The sequence below is a fragment of the Danio rerio genome, chromosome 22 (assembly GCF_052040795.2).
Source record: "Danio rerio strain M-AB ecotype USA chromosome 22, GRCz13ab, whole genome shotgun sequence".
Taxonomy (NCBI): domain Eukaryota; kingdom Metazoa; phylum Chordata; class Actinopteri; order Cypriniformes; family Danionidae; genus Danio; species Danio rerio.
Genome location: NC_141042.1, coordinates 40,069,406 through 40,085,010, shown reverse-complemented (window position 1 = coordinate 40,085,010; position 15,605 = coordinate 40,069,406). Strand labels below are relative to the sequence as shown.

Genomic DNA, 15,605 nt, shown 5'->3' with positions numbered 1-15,605 from the left:
GAATGTTTGTTGCTGGCACTTATTGACTTCCATAGTAAAATGCTAACCTCATTGTTTATTGGTTTTATACCTTCATGAGTTTATTTTTGCTTCTATAGAACACAAAAGAAGATAATTTGAAGAATGTTGAATGCTGGAACCAATTGACTTCCATAGTGAAATGACAATTTCCTCATTATTTATTGGTTTTATACCTTTATGGGCTTTTTTTTCCTTCTGTTGAACATAAAAGGGGATATTTTGAAGAATGTTGGTTGCTGGCACTCATTAACTTCTATAGTAAAATGATAATAACCTCATTGTTTATTGGTTTTAATTCTCTCTTTGATTTCCGCAGTGCTTTCTCTCCACATGAACAGTGTGATTTTTCTCAGTTTTCATTGCAGATGTTTGACATGCTCTCTTGTGCTCGACAGACTCTCTATGACAGCGTGTATCTGACGCTGTATAATATCTGCTTCACCTCTCTGCCCATACTGGTGTACAGTCTGTTTGAGCAGCTGGTGCATCCTCACGTTCTGCAGAGCAAACCAGCACTTTACAGGTACAAAGCCCACGACCAGCGCTTCAACATGCTACAGATGACTGTCACACACACACACACATCTATGAAAATTAGGGCTGCTCGATTATGGGGAAAAATCATAATCACAATTATTTTGGTCATAATTGGTCGTAATTGTAATGCTATCGTTATTCAAATCAATATACAGATGAAGTCCGAATTATTAGCCCCCCCCCCCTTGATTTAAGTATTTAGCTCTTTCTATTGGCCCCTTAATACACTCAAACGTCTGTCGCAAATAAAATGGTACATTATTGAAATAAATGTATAATACAGCGGTAGAGCGACCATCACACACTTCTCCTCAGAGCTCGCTGAACTGAACTGAGCTCCCATACATGCATGCTTACATCTCAAAGGTAAAACTACCACAGGAATAGTCCTCTTAAAGCGGACTTTTATACACAATGCATATCAAACATTAAGCGACCGTTACAATATCACAATAATTAACCTAGAAAAAAAAACAGCACAATCACTAACTTACCAGACTGCTGTTGTGTTTGCAAAAAGGAGGGACGAGGCTGAATTCAGCTTCTTATTCGCAGCTTCTTATTGACTCATCCGGTCCACCTTAAAAACTGTGACGCTTCCGTTTTTCAGCTTCTTATTCGCGCTTAGTAAAACACACTAAGCAAGGGCTTATTATGCGGTCCTGGCGCCATCTTGTGGATGGACAACGTTCAACCGTCTTTGGTCGCCGACGAGCTCTCAGAAATTGTAAATATTTTAAAATAGGCACTATTCTTGCAAATAAACTGCATAGTTGCAATCTAAACAACTACATTCTCGACTAAAAAAGCCTCAAAAGTACATTTGTTGTCTGACAACAGTAATATTTGTCAAACTGTAGCGCCTCTGCTTGTAACTGGCTGTATGTGGGCGGAGTAATACACAGAGATGAAGGGCGAAGAGGCCTTTGTGTGATGTTACTGGCAAAATATCGCACGGTTCTCAGCCAATCAGATTCAAGAACCAGAAAGAACTGTTGTGTGTTTGCGTGTGTGTGTGTGTGTGTGTGTATATATATATATATATATATATATATATATATGCTCTTTCCGTTCTTCAGAGACATCAGTAAAAATTCCCTGCTGTCCTTCAAAACCTTTTTGTATTGGACCGTCCTGGGCTTCTGCCATGCCTTCGTCTTCTTCTTCGGGTCCTACATCCTGATGGGAGAAGACACCACGCTGATGGGAAACGGACAGGTCTGAATCTCACACTTCCTTTCTTCTCTTTATCTGCTCTTTCTTTCCTGTTCTGTCGTTCAGGCTCATGTTTTTGTGTGTGTGTTTTGTGGCAGAGTCTTATTTTGCTAGCATGAGCGTCTTTTGATATCCTCATAACAGGAGGAGGAGGAATATATATGCCAAATACTGCCGTCTTGTGTTGTTTATTGTGAAAAATTCTATCTGGATAACTTTCTCTAATCTGGATCTAGTCTAGTTTTCAGGTAAAGTGCAGACAATTGTGACAAAGTGTTTTGATTTTAGTTACTTAAACAAATTGATTTTGCACTGGAGGTGTGTGGAACAGTATAATCACAATTCTGTTGAACAGAGTAGGAGTTAACAGATATATTCATGATATACGCTATCTGACCAAAGTCTTGTCGCCCATCCAAGATTTAGGAATGGCAAATAATAACTTGACTTCTAGTTGATCATTTGGTATCAGAAGTGGCTTATATGAAAGGCAAAGGCCTCTAGATTTTGCTTATTTGAGCACAATAAAATGTGATCATGCCTTGATTATTAATGATTTCTTTAGGACAGTAAGGTCTGGTGCTAAGAAAACGTAAAATTGCGGCTGTCAAATTACAGAAATTAACTGTAAAATAAAATATGTTGAATAATAGAAATTAATCAGAAATGTAAGTAAATTTCTGTAATTTAATATCCGTTATTTTACAGTAAATTTCTGTAATTTAATATCCGTTACTTTACAGTAAATTTCTGCAATTTAATATCCGTTACTTTACAGTAAATTTCTGTAATTTAATATCAGTTACTTTACAGTAAATTTCTGTAATTTAATATCCGTTATTTTACAGTAAATTTCTGCAATTTAATATCCGTTACTTTACAGTAAATTTCTGTAATTTAATATCAGTTATTTTACAGTAAATTTCTGTAATTTAATATCTGTTATTTTACAGTAAATTTCTGCAATTTAATATCTGTTATTTTACAGTAAATTTCTGCAATTTAATATCAGTTATTTTACAGTAAATTTCTGTTATTTAATATCTGTTATTTTACAGTAAATTATACTTTACGAGTAAGTTATTTTACTCGTGTTTTTTTAATCATCCAGCCCTATTTGAGAGTTTATTTGGCGGTCACGATATATTCAGCCATACCGCCCAGCCTCCAGATTTTTCGTATAGATCTCAGAAATGCAATCTAAATAATTCAGCCAGAAGCGCTTAAGATAATGAATGCACTTAGACGTTAATAACCGTGACTTAGTCTTAGTGACTATTGATTTGCTCCAGCTTACAGACACACAGCATCAATCCTCCAACTAATTACAGCGTTATCTGGCACTTTGTACCGTTCGGTTAGGTGTCAGTGGATGTCGGCTTTTACTACTTATCCATATTCTCTCTCTTTTTTTCTTGCTTCTCTCTTTCTCTTCCTGCTCTGCATGCTCTCAGATTTTGCGAGCTAACAGGCAACTGGTAAGCGTTGAGTGTGTTCCAGTTGATGCATGCGTGTTCGTAATGAGCAGCTGTCTTTATGAAGGAGTTTTAGCACTCGCTGCATGAGTGGCTCGGATCTCCATGCTTTTGATTCTGTGCCATGCTCAATTAGGAGGGTGAGTTTGGGCACGGTTTGGAACAGCTTCCCTCGCTCACGTTTTTGCATCACACTAAATCATGGAGCCAGATCAGTCTCAGAAATGATATATTTACAAAACTCAGTTCACAAATTCGAAATGCAATTTGTAAATACACAAATCTAATTTGTAAACCCGAAACACAATTCATAAATACATAAAACACTATTTGTAAATTCAAAACATAGTTTATAAATATGCAAATCCAATTCATAAACGAAAAACACAGTTCATAAATAGGCAAACCCAGTTCGTATACAGTATATTCAATGTAGAACTCATAAATATGTAAATCCAATTTATAAATTTGAAACACAATTCATAAATACATAAAATACAACTTGTTCATTCAAAACACAATTTGTAAATTTGAAACAGTTAATAAATACACAAAACATTTGTAAACTCAAAACACAATTCGTAAATATGCAATCCAATTCGTAAACTCAAAACGGTTAATAAATAAACAAAACAATTTGTAAATTTAAAGTACAGTTTATAAATATGTAAATCAAATTTAAAAATTCAAAACACAATTCATAAATACATAAAACACAATTTAATTCAAAACAATTAACAAATACTAAAAAAACACAATTCGTTAATTTCAAAACACAATTCATAAATATGCAAATCTAATTCGTAAACTCAAATCACAGTTCATAAATGATCAAATAAAATTCTTCAATTCAAAACACGCTACATAAATACGCAAAACAAATTGTAAATTCAAAACACAGTTCATAAATGCACAAAACAAGTCGTAAATTTAAAACACAATTCATAAATGCGCAAATCCAATTAGTAAACTCAAAGTACAGTCCCTAAATATGTAAATCCAATTTATAAATTTAAAACACAATTCAGAAATACGCAAATTCAATTCATAAATTATAAATAAAGTTTAGAAATATGTAAATCAAATTCATCAATTCAAAAAACACTATTCATGAATGCATAAAACACAATTCGTAAATTTAAAACAGTTTGTGAATTCAAAACAAAATTCATGAATTTAAAACACAATTTGTAAATTCAAATCACAATTCGTAAATTCAAAACACAATTCTTAAATTCATAACATTTCATAAATTTCTAAAATCCTGTTCCTAAATCCAAAACACATTTTTTGAATTCTATTTATCTTTGGTAATGTATTAGTTTTCAGACTAATCTGGCTCCATAGAAAAGGCTTCCGACAGTTTGGTATAAAACCATCGAGCAATGATCATGACTGCTGCTGTTTTATTTGGATGAATTGAAAGCTTCGTGATGATGAGCCACTCGTGCAGCATGTTAAAGAGGCCATGTGATGATGTGTTTGTTACCTCTTATTAAATTGGTTTAAGGAAATGTGTAAAGCTGTAAATATAAGCTCCTCCTTCCCAGACATTCGGAGACATGCATTGTGATAGGTCAAACATCTTAATTGTTTGTTTAAAGTGTAACTGTTATTTTTATAGAAGCCATTTTGCTTCTAAAGCATTTGCAAACAAATATGTATGTGTGTGTGTGTGTGTCTATATATATAGACATATATATATATATATATATATATATATATATATATATATATATATATATATATATATATATATATATAAACACATATATATATATATATATAAACATTTATATCAATATTAGAAATGTTTATACTTTGTCTTTTGCCGTAATATCTGTGTATCTAGCTTTATGCTAATATTTAAACGTGTTATGTAGACATCTGATTAATTTATGTATGCTTTAGGATTAACATTATATTAATATTTAGCATTATGACGTACACATACAGAAATAATAACTGCCTTTGGATTAGCATTGTGCTAGTATTTTAAATTGTTACAGACGTTGATGTTTGTTAAACAACAATACTAGATTAACATGATAACTGATATAAGAGTAGGTTAGCATAATGCTTATATTTAAAATCGGAATGTAGACGTTTAAGGAAGTAAATGTCTTTACTCTGACACAGATGTTTACAGAAATAATGTAGATTAGCCTGTAGATTAGCATTATGCCAACATTTCAAACTGTGACGCAGATGTTTACAAAAGTAATATCTGCCTGTAGATTAGCATAATGCTAATATTTCAAACTGTAATGCAGATGCTTGCATTAGTAACATCTGCCTTTGTATTAGCATTATGCTAACTTATGCTAACTGACTTTCTTGGAATATATTAAAAATATATAAAATTGTACTGAAATAAGACTTCTTAAAGTTTGTAAGTTTAATTTGTAAGTCACACTAAAGCAAAACCACAACGCATCATCTGCCCTCTTTAACAAAGCAAAGAGCTGAACTGAGCTGAAAACTGGAGACTGTCATTAAGATCTGTTTCTTCTCTGCAGATGTTTGGAAACTGGACGTTTGGCACTTTAGTATTCACTGTGATGGTTATTACGGTAACACTGAAGGTACGTTCACACACAGATGCTGCATGTTTGAGTGTGTGTGAGTGAGCCGTGAGCTTCACCTGTGTGTGTTTTCTGCACAGCTGGCCTTAGAGACACACTTCTGGACGTGGATGAATCACTTCGTCACGTGGGGCTCCATCGCCTTCTACTTCATCTTCTCCCTGTTTTACGGCGGCATCATCTGGTACTGTATCGCACGTGATAAAACCATAATGACACCTGCAGGAAAACAAGCTTCAGTGTTTCCTCTAAGCTGTTCAGAATCACTCTGACACCAGGAGTCCTGGGGCCTCATGTATCAACGCTGCGTACACACAAAAACTTTGTGTACGCCAGGTTTCACGCTCAGAATCGCTCACGTTTGGATTTACTAACAATGAACTGAACGTGGGAATGTGTACAGCTTCACGGCAGCTTTCTGGCTGGCGTACGCGCATTTTTTGTGCGTGTCTGTTTTATTTCCATTGGCGACTCCTAAAGGCAGTTGTGTTAAATTCCTCTCTACAAAGTGTCTGAGCCTTGCTATGGCAGCTGTATGAGACGGGTTCATCTAGCAGGTATATAAGGTTTCCATACCATACAGTTGAGCAGCTAAACATTAAAGCACAATTTGCAGCGGTCGCCTGTTTTCCCAATGTAATCTGAGCGATCTACTATAAAGACACTATCTGAAGATGAATTTGCATGAATCAGAAATATTTCCATTCAATAAATGTGCAAATAAAGTATGATGCACAGACTTATTGATGATTCCTACTTGTCTTTCTCGTGATAAATAGTAGGCAAAATCTGATATGTAGCGGGGGAATAAAGAAAAAGGAGTTTATCAGACGCTGGATTCGAACCGCGTTCAAGCTCGAACGTTTTGAGCTGCGCCACTGAGACTGTTGTGGGTATTGCAACATTTTACACCTATAAATGATACTATTTCGTTTTAATTCATTCAGTGCGATGTTCAGACCCAACTGTGTTAACCGCATTAGCTAAACTCTCTATTTTTTTCTTTTGTTGTTAATTCCGGAGAACAAACTTGCAAATAACACTGTTTTCCTCCGGTCTACCTCCGAAAGCAGCACCTCCAAATCACATTCTGTTCAAAGTGTCTCTTTTTGCTTGCTTTTGCCGTTGCTTTTTCGTTAGGTTTTTCCATTAGCATAGTCATTAGCATATTCATACGGGGGAGGAGGCAGGGAGGGGTTTTGTGCTCGTGCATGTTGCGCTCAGTTTCACGTTCATTCAGATGTACAAAAGAATATGCGTGAGATTCGGCGTACGCAGTGTTTCATACATCTGAAATTTTTTCTGCGTACGCACATTTACAGCTTTGTGCGTACGCAATGTTTAGTAAGATTTCCACGCAAGTCTTCGTACATGAGGCCCCTGGTCTTTTAATGACAGCAGTAAATAACTGAGCAGCTATTTGAACTGTAAATTGTAAATGAACGTTTATTTTAGATCTTTTTAATTCAATTCAGCTTTATTTGTATAGCGCTTTTACAATGTAGATTGTGTCATTAAATGGTCATAGTAACTGGATCAGGGTAGTTCAGTATTTTGTGTTTAAGTTCATTTCAGTTTAGCTCAGTTCAGTGTGGTTTAAAGCCATTACTGAAAGTTCAAACACTGAAGAGCAAATTCATCGATGCGTAGCTCTACCAATCCTGAACCATGCAAGTCAGTGGCGACAGCGGCGAGGGAAAAAAACTTCACTGATAGCTGAGTAAAGAAAAAAAAAAACTTTGAGAGAAACCAGACTCAGTTCGGCACGACCATTTTAATTTCTCCGCTGGCCAAAAGTCTTGTGCAGAGCTGCAGTCTCAGCGGTGGAGGCTGGAAGCTGGCCTCAGTGAAGACTCGTCTGTCCCTGGAATCAGTCTCATGCTCTCCCCCATGACCACCAGTGCAGCAGCAGCTCAGGATACGGCCTGGTCCCGGATATGGACACCTTGGGTTTTATTCACAAACTGTGCAGCTTTTGTCACTGCGCTGTATCTTTATGGGCTTCTAGAAGAACATTTCCTGAGCCTCTTGGTATGCAAAGTCAAAAATGTCTGGCCCATTTATTAAAACCTTTTAGGGTGCTTTCACACCTAGACTTTTGTTTCAGAGCCTGTCTCGTTTGCCCAGTTAGCGCGGTTCGTTTGGCATATGTGAAACCACCAATCGCACTCGGATCTGCGCCAAAACAATCGCTCCAAGATCGCTTGAATGAGGTGGACTCAGCTCGATTGAAACGAACTCTGGAGCGGATCGATTGTAGTGAGAAAGTGATACGATCCGAGCGTGGTTATATCCCAGTGATTTATGGATATGTAATAGGCATACGGCTATACGAAGAGAGAATTGAGTGGGGCGGGAGGTCATTCAACAGACATCCCAAGTCTCCCGGAAGTTTCGGGAGTCTCCCGCAAATGCACAGAGACTCTAGAACACCCGAAAACGAGTTATAATCTCGGAAATCACGCGTCTCCCTCCCGGTCCTCAAATAAACGTCGTAGATCATATGTCTGGAAGAAATCTGTTTTTGCAGATGTTCAAATTGCTAGTTTTCCTTGCTGCTTTATTAAATTACAACCCCTAAATATGTGGTTACAGGCTTGCAAAAATAAAATTCAGTTTGATGATATACAGCGGGGGAAATAAGTATTGAACACGTCACCGTTTCTCAGAAAACACATTTCTAAAAGTGCTGTTGACTTGAAATGTTCACCAGATGTTGGTAGCAACCAAAGAAATCCATATATGCAAAGAAAACAAATTTAATTAGCTTACAAATAAAGTTCGGTGTACTATAATGAAATGACACCAGGAAATTGAACACATGAAGAAATGAAGGTGTAGCAAAACAGTGAAAGCCCAGACAGCAGCTGAAATCTCTCAGTAGTTCTTAAGCAACCCTCTGCTCTTCCTCAGTGTAAATGAACATCAGCTGCTTCAGTCCAGCATCTACATTAGCAGGAGGATGAAGATGAACCCAGGGTGGACATTTCAGCAAGACGATGATCCAAAACACAGCCAGGGAAACTCTTAAATGCTTTCAGAGAAAGAAAAACAAGCTGTAGAATGGCCCAGCCAATCACCTGAGCCGAATCCAATAAAAATACAAAATAAAGCTCAGATTTGATAGACGAGACCCACAGAAGCATCAAGATTATAGGTGATTATATGTGTGGAGCTGTGCTACTATTTCTCGAGCTCTCCAATTGTTTATCCTGATGAAGACCATGCAGGTCGAAACGTGACTTTAAAAAGATTTTCGAGAGCTAAAGTGGCAGTGTGCTGATTTTCTTTTGATCTTTTGCTAGTGAATCCATTAACTAACATTAGCCTTATTGTAAATCTTGACCAACAATGTAATTAGTAATGAATTACCTTTTTTTTGATTACCCAACACTGCTCAGGAATGATGTCCAAATCTGGTATTTTCTCTTCTAAATGGTGTTTATTGATAGGTTGTTGATTTCCCAGTGATAACAGTTTCTTCTTGGTCTCTGGATCTGCTCTCTGTGATCGCTCAGTTCAAGAGCTCAATATTTGGCTCCGTCCCTCAAACAATTACCCGCTTGCTCATTAGTTGTGTATTTGACAGCGACATCAAACGCTTGTTGATTTCCACTGATTGGAGAATAATTGATGTTTGGTTTTTTTCTCCGTCAGGCCGTTCCTTCACACGCAGGACATGTACTTCGTCTTCGTCCAGCTTCTGTCCAGCGGCTCGGCCTGGTTCGCCATCATCATCATCATCATCACCTGTCTGTTTCCTGACGTCATCAAGAAGGTGTTTTACCGGCACCTGCACCCCACCAGCACGCAGAAATCTCAGGTAGAGCACTGTTTAATGTATGCTGATGTTATTGACGTGTACTGTTGAAGTCTGTATTATTCGCCGTGCTGTTGAATTTGATTTCTTTTAAAATATTTCACAAGTGATGTTTAACAGAGAGAAGATTTGTTTCAATGCATTTTTAAAGATAATCATTTTAAAAACTAATTTCTGATAACTCATGCTTTCATCTTTGCCATGCCGTATAATATATCCGTTGTGAAACGGACCACAAATCTCACGGTTTGGATCACATAATGGTTTTTTTAGTCATGGATCGAACCATTCTGTGGATCTGCCAAAAAGAGGAGACAAATTTAGTATGCTTACTTTTAGTTTTAACAAACAGAACGTAGAACCTGAAATTTAATTTAAAATAATATAAAGAAATACTCAGCTGAATAAAAATAAATGGTAAAATATTCAGTCCTGTGAAAAGTTCACTGCTACTTCTACTGTTGCTGATAACGCTCAATGTAGAAATCTAACATCAGAATTTGTACAACCCATATTTATACTTTGTCCCATTTCCGATAAATGATTCAGTTATTCACTCATAAAACTTCACGTTTTGTCGCTGGATGATCATTTTTGAAGAATTATTCAGTGGCATATTTTTGATGGCTGGTTGGCGCCACCTACTGGTTAAATAATGCAATTGCAGCCTACAACTTTCACTTTTGAGCATCAAGTTAAATGCATATGACGGTGATTTTAAACTTTACCATAAACATCAGTGGTTTTATCTGAACTATAAGCTGCTCTCCCAGTACTGCTGTGTTATTTGACTGTTTGTAATTTCATAACTTACTCAAAAGACTAAAGACTGAATCTCTTTCTTGATATTGCCGTCTTTTAAATTTAACAGATTTGAATGCAGCGATTGGAAGGATTAATAAGCATATGCAAATCACCATCATTCATAGTTGATGTTGCGTGGGTGTTGAGATCCTGATCTTTTAATGATTAATCCTACACTGAATGCATTAATGCAGGCTAAACAAGCAGTGACAGAAAACACCTTTAATAACCTGAGAAACCCACCACATCCTGAATATCCCACCACAACTTCTTACATCATCATTATATTTTACAGGAAAGCCTAAATGCTTTCATACATGTGATTTAAATGGCAAGAGAGGCGATTTCTCTGCGATCGTTACAATTTTAGGAATTATCTACAAGTATAAAAAAGCATTATCTGAACCATGGGTTGTGATCCATGCGAATCATGGTTGATCAATTACACCCCTAATGTTTTGAGATACTAGTATTCAGCTGAAAGTGCAATAGACAACAGCAGTTTGTTTGGTTGACAATCGTAAACAAATTATTTCTTAATGGGGCTAATGATATCGAATGGTTTTAAAAATGTTAAAAGCGACATAATTCCATGAATAATACAGGGTGTCCACAGGGTCTTAAGAAGACTTCAAGAAGACTTAAGAAGTTTCTTAAAACAATCCAAAGAAACAGCATTCCTGATGCTGGTGGGTAGGCCATTCCATAGCTTAGGCGCACTGTACAAAAAAGCACGACCACCCATAGTCTTCAGTTTACAGCGTGGCTGACACAGCAAGATTGCAGATGAGGAACGAAGACTACGGGTGGGAGTGGCCAGAGTAACCAGGTCACAAATGTAGTCGGGTGCTAGCCCATGCACTGCTTTGTATGTTAAAACCAGAGTCTTAAAATCAATACGTGATTGAACAGGAAGCCAGTGAAGTTGCTGAAGTACAGGGGTGATATGATGGCGCGAAGAAGTGTGTTAAAACCCGTGCAGCAGAATTTTGAATGTACTGTAAACGTCTCAGAGAGCTTGCTGGTAGGCAAGATTACATGATTACATGAATCAAGACACATGATTAACAGTGTTCAGAATAAAAAAGAAATAAATGAAGAAAAATCTAATTAAAAAGCCAACAAACTGTAATGACCTTTGTTTAATACACTTCCTGACAAAAGTCTTGTCGCCTTTAGGAACAACAAATAATAACTTGACTTCTAGTTGATCGTTTGGTATCAGAAGTGGCTTATATAAAAGGTAAAGGCCTCTAGATTTTGCTTATTTGAGCACAATAAAATGTGATCATATCTTGATTATGAATGATTTGATTAGGACAGTAAGATCTGACTCTGCTCAGACTAAAGTCTCATCACTGAACAGAAATAATGTCCAGTATAGAATATAAAGTCCTGCTGCAGTGGAGACAGAATGAATATTGTGTCTGACTCCATCATGAGCTTGGAGGACTGCATCCATACATCTCTGACATGACTCAAATCACTGATTAATAAAGTCATCTGGAATGAAGAAGAAAGCCTTCAGCAGGACTCCCAGAGTTCATCAAGAGTCTTTGTGTTCATCTTCAATGCCTCCTCCTTCATCTGACCCCAGACATGCTCAATAATGTTCATGTCTGGTGACTGGGCTGGCCAATCCTGGAGCACCTTGACCTTCTTTGCCTTCAGGAGCTTTGATGTGGAGGCTGAAGTATGAGGAGGAGCGCTATCCTGCTGGAGAATTGTCCCTCTACTGTGGTTTGTAATGTAAAATGTCTTGATACCTCAGGCTGTTGATGTTGCAGATCTCTCTCACGCCCCCATACTGAATGCATCCCCAAACCCTGATTTCTCCTTCACCAAACTTGACTGATTTCTGTGAGAATCTTGGCTCCATGCTGGTTCCAGTGGGTCTTCAGCAGTATTGGTGATGATTGATGCAGATCAACAGATGATTCCTCAGAGAAATCCACCTTCTGCCACTTTTCCAAATGATCAACTAGAAGTCAGGTTATTATTTGTTGCTCTCACACCTGGCATCCACAACCAGACCTTTGTCAGAAAGTGTGTCTCTCCCTAATCAAACACACATGAACCAGCTCATCAGAACAATAGAGGGACTCCAAAACCTGAGATGAATGGATCAAATAAGGAAGACATCCAAACTATGTGCTGCTGTGCCTCCAGGAACAGCTTTGGGAAACACTGATTTGGATCACAGCGATTAGTTTGTAGCGGTTGAGGCACAGGTCACCCCTAACACACACTGAATTTCAAATGCGCGTAATCGCTCATCATCAAGCATTATTTAATGCGATATTAGAAAATGTGCATGTAAATATGTGTATGGAAACACAGCTATTGTCTGTCAGTGTGTTTTGTGGTCTCTGCTGCAGCACAGGTCTGTGGCGTCAGCATCTGCTGTCCTGCGGATGACACCCGATACTTTTCAAGATCTCTCTCTCTCTCTCTCTGCTTCTGCTGCTTGTTTCCTGTTTCCTGTCTGTCATTTCTGAATGTGTGTGGTTAGTGCTCTGTAGCTTGTATGTGTGTGTGTGTGTATTACTTCACATGTGACTCTTTCTCCTCTCTACTGCCCCTCTCTATGTGTGTGTGTTCTGTAGATGTACACCAACCGCGTGGCTATAGGTGACGACTTCATCGCGCTTCAGCCTCTGTCCCGAGCCAAGAATCAGCTGGGCAAGATTAGGTAGAGTAGGAGAGACACCCTCACACTGCATGCGGTGGACGAAACTAACAAGATAACCCAGAGAGATGAACCACACACGGGTCTAACTGTTCACCCTGCATGCAAAACCTGTTTCCTGCTGTAGTGCACGACTCTGAGGGTCACAAATGAGCATGTTTGAGGACGCTTCCTCGTGCTGCATGGGCTTCAGCTCACAGCCCCATCGGATGCTTTGTATACACGGCATTTAAGAATATAAGTGTTATCCGGATCGCATGCTCCCTAAATGATTTTATAGTCTATCAATGAGCACAGAAAGTGATCTCCAGTCCCACACACTGCAGGAAGTTGATAAAACTCTGAGTTTGGCGTTTGAGATAATCAGCTTTGTTCCAAAACCCAGTGATCTGCCGCTATCAGAGGTGGAAGAGTATCCAAAATCTAAACTCATGTCAAAGTGCAAGTACTTGCAGAAATATTTACTCAAGTAAATACGCTTACTCGAGTAAGAGTAAAAAAGTACCATGGTAAGTGTGGCGCAGATGCTAGAACCTGCTTTTATGCATGCGTGACGTCGTAAATTGTATAAATGTAAATATGTGAATCAGATACAGTATTGGTCACAGTTAAAAGAACATGTAAACAGACAGGCAACAAATCAGAATTGCGCATCAAGACCTGACAGTGTAAACGGAGCCTTTGACACTTACCACTGTGTGTTTGTTCAGGTTGGAGCTGTAATTCAAGTATATGTTGCGATGTCAGTTCGATTTACAGTATAGTGTGCGTCGCATTATCAAGCTATTCTTGTTGATATCTTGGAGTAAAAGCATCGACTGAACTTGAGGCCATAGGTGACCTGGTCCAATAAACTCCTTACACAGACAGCGTGACCGTCCTTCTCAAAACCGCAGATGGCCATAGCATGGCCGCATTTCAATCGCGTCTTCCTCGATTTTAGCCATCCTTCCAACATAAGCACACGCGCTCTAACCGAAAGCGACACAATCTCTCCACTGCGGCGCCTCGCAACACTTGCAAACAAGTTATATAAATCCTATTCATTATCTTTTGACAGTAACAGAGGAACGCCGCCAAATGTAGCGAAGAGTAATGATTGATCTCTATTCGTTTACTTGAGTAAAAGTACACATTTTTTAATGTACTCAAAAGTACACGTTACCCAACATTTTTACTCAAGTAAATGCAACTCATTACTAACCACCTCCGGCCTTTAAAAGACGGCGCTCACTGTGCTGTATGGAGTCCCCGTCACTATACTGGGGCATTAGGACCCACACAGACCACAGGTTGAGCGCCCCCTGCTGGTCTCACTAACACCACTTCCGGCAGCAACCTAGATTTCCCATGTGGTCTCCCATCCAGGTAACTCAGTCTCAGGCCCCGTTTAAACAAAGAAGCTTTGCTACGGTTACGCCATCCGTCCACACAATGCCGGAGTTCTTGAGCGCCTAAAACAGAGCGTTTTGAAAATGCTGGAGAGGCTGTTTTCATTCTGAAGCGCTGCTGCTCCGTCTCAGTGTGGATGAGGAAAAACAGACATTTGAAAACAGAGGCGGGGCTGCTGAGATTCGCTACCTGATTGGGGCTTTTGTGTCATTGCGTATCCTTCCCTTATTCGTCAAGCCTCTATCACATGACTATAACACATGGCTTTACCGCTACCGGAAGACAGTACTGTAAACAACAACATGGACACAGAAATGGGAGCGTTGTTTGCACTATTGTCTGTTTTAGGCGCCATTGTGCAGTTATTCATTTGTTACGTTTAGTAACTCGACCTCGTCGTCTGTCCACAAAAATACCTCTCTTGCTTTCTTTGCCATCGCGTTAAATGTTCAACCGGCGTTTGTTGACTAACAATAACCAAATGCCGAGTGAGATGCATGTTTTCTGTTTATACTAGAACGCGCATGCCCAGAGTGTGCGAATGGTCACGTGATATACGTTTTTGGTGGCGTAGTGTGGACGGAGATATGTTCAGAGACGCTAGGTGAAACGCTAGTGTGGACGCTGATCGTTTTTGATCTAAAACGCCGTTTTAAAACTAAAACGCACTAGTGTAAACAGCCTCAATAAAATGATTAAAGTCTCGCGTTAACAGCACATTAACAGCCCAACACTAATTTATACACTGTAAAAAACGCTGGCTTCCACACTGTTCCTTCATGTTGTCCGAACACAAATTGATTAAGTTGACAATTGTTTTTACAAACATAAGTAGATTGAACAAAAAACAATGAAGTTGTCCCAAAAATACTCAAGAATTATCTTAAGCTCATTTTAAACTTTAAACATTAGTTCAAACAAGCAGCAACATCTTTTTTTTATGTTTAATTGTTTATTAGTATTATTATCGTTATGTATTTATTTATGTACTGTAATGTCAAACCACTCTTGGGCTACCAAATTAGCGAGTCTGCGATAGCACTCAATTGCCTCGCCTCCCCCACAGA

At 38.3% G+C, this 15,605-nt stretch overlaps 1 protein-coding gene across 22 annotated transcripts in view; it reads left to right on the top strand.

Annotated features, from left to right (window-relative positions):
- The window catches only part of atp11b (ATPase phospholipid transporting 11B), a 110,384-nt gene that overhangs the window by 77,224 nt on the left and 17,555 nt on the right, over positions 1-15,605 (top strand). For 10 of the 22 annotated variants that reach the window (XR_015520992.1, XM_087302208.1, XM_087302198.1 and 7 more), the window contains 5 exons: positions 417-544; positions 1,638-1,776; positions 5,768-5,833; positions 5,914-6,017; positions 9,491-9,656. Coding sequence is in view for 20 of the 22 variants with exons in the window: in XM_087302208.1 (XP_087158334.1) it covers positions 417-544; positions 1,638-1,776; positions 5,768-5,833; positions 5,914-6,017; positions 9,491-9,656 (603 nt within the window). In the remaining 2 variants the exon portion in view is untranslated. 22 annotated transcript variants of the gene reach the window in all.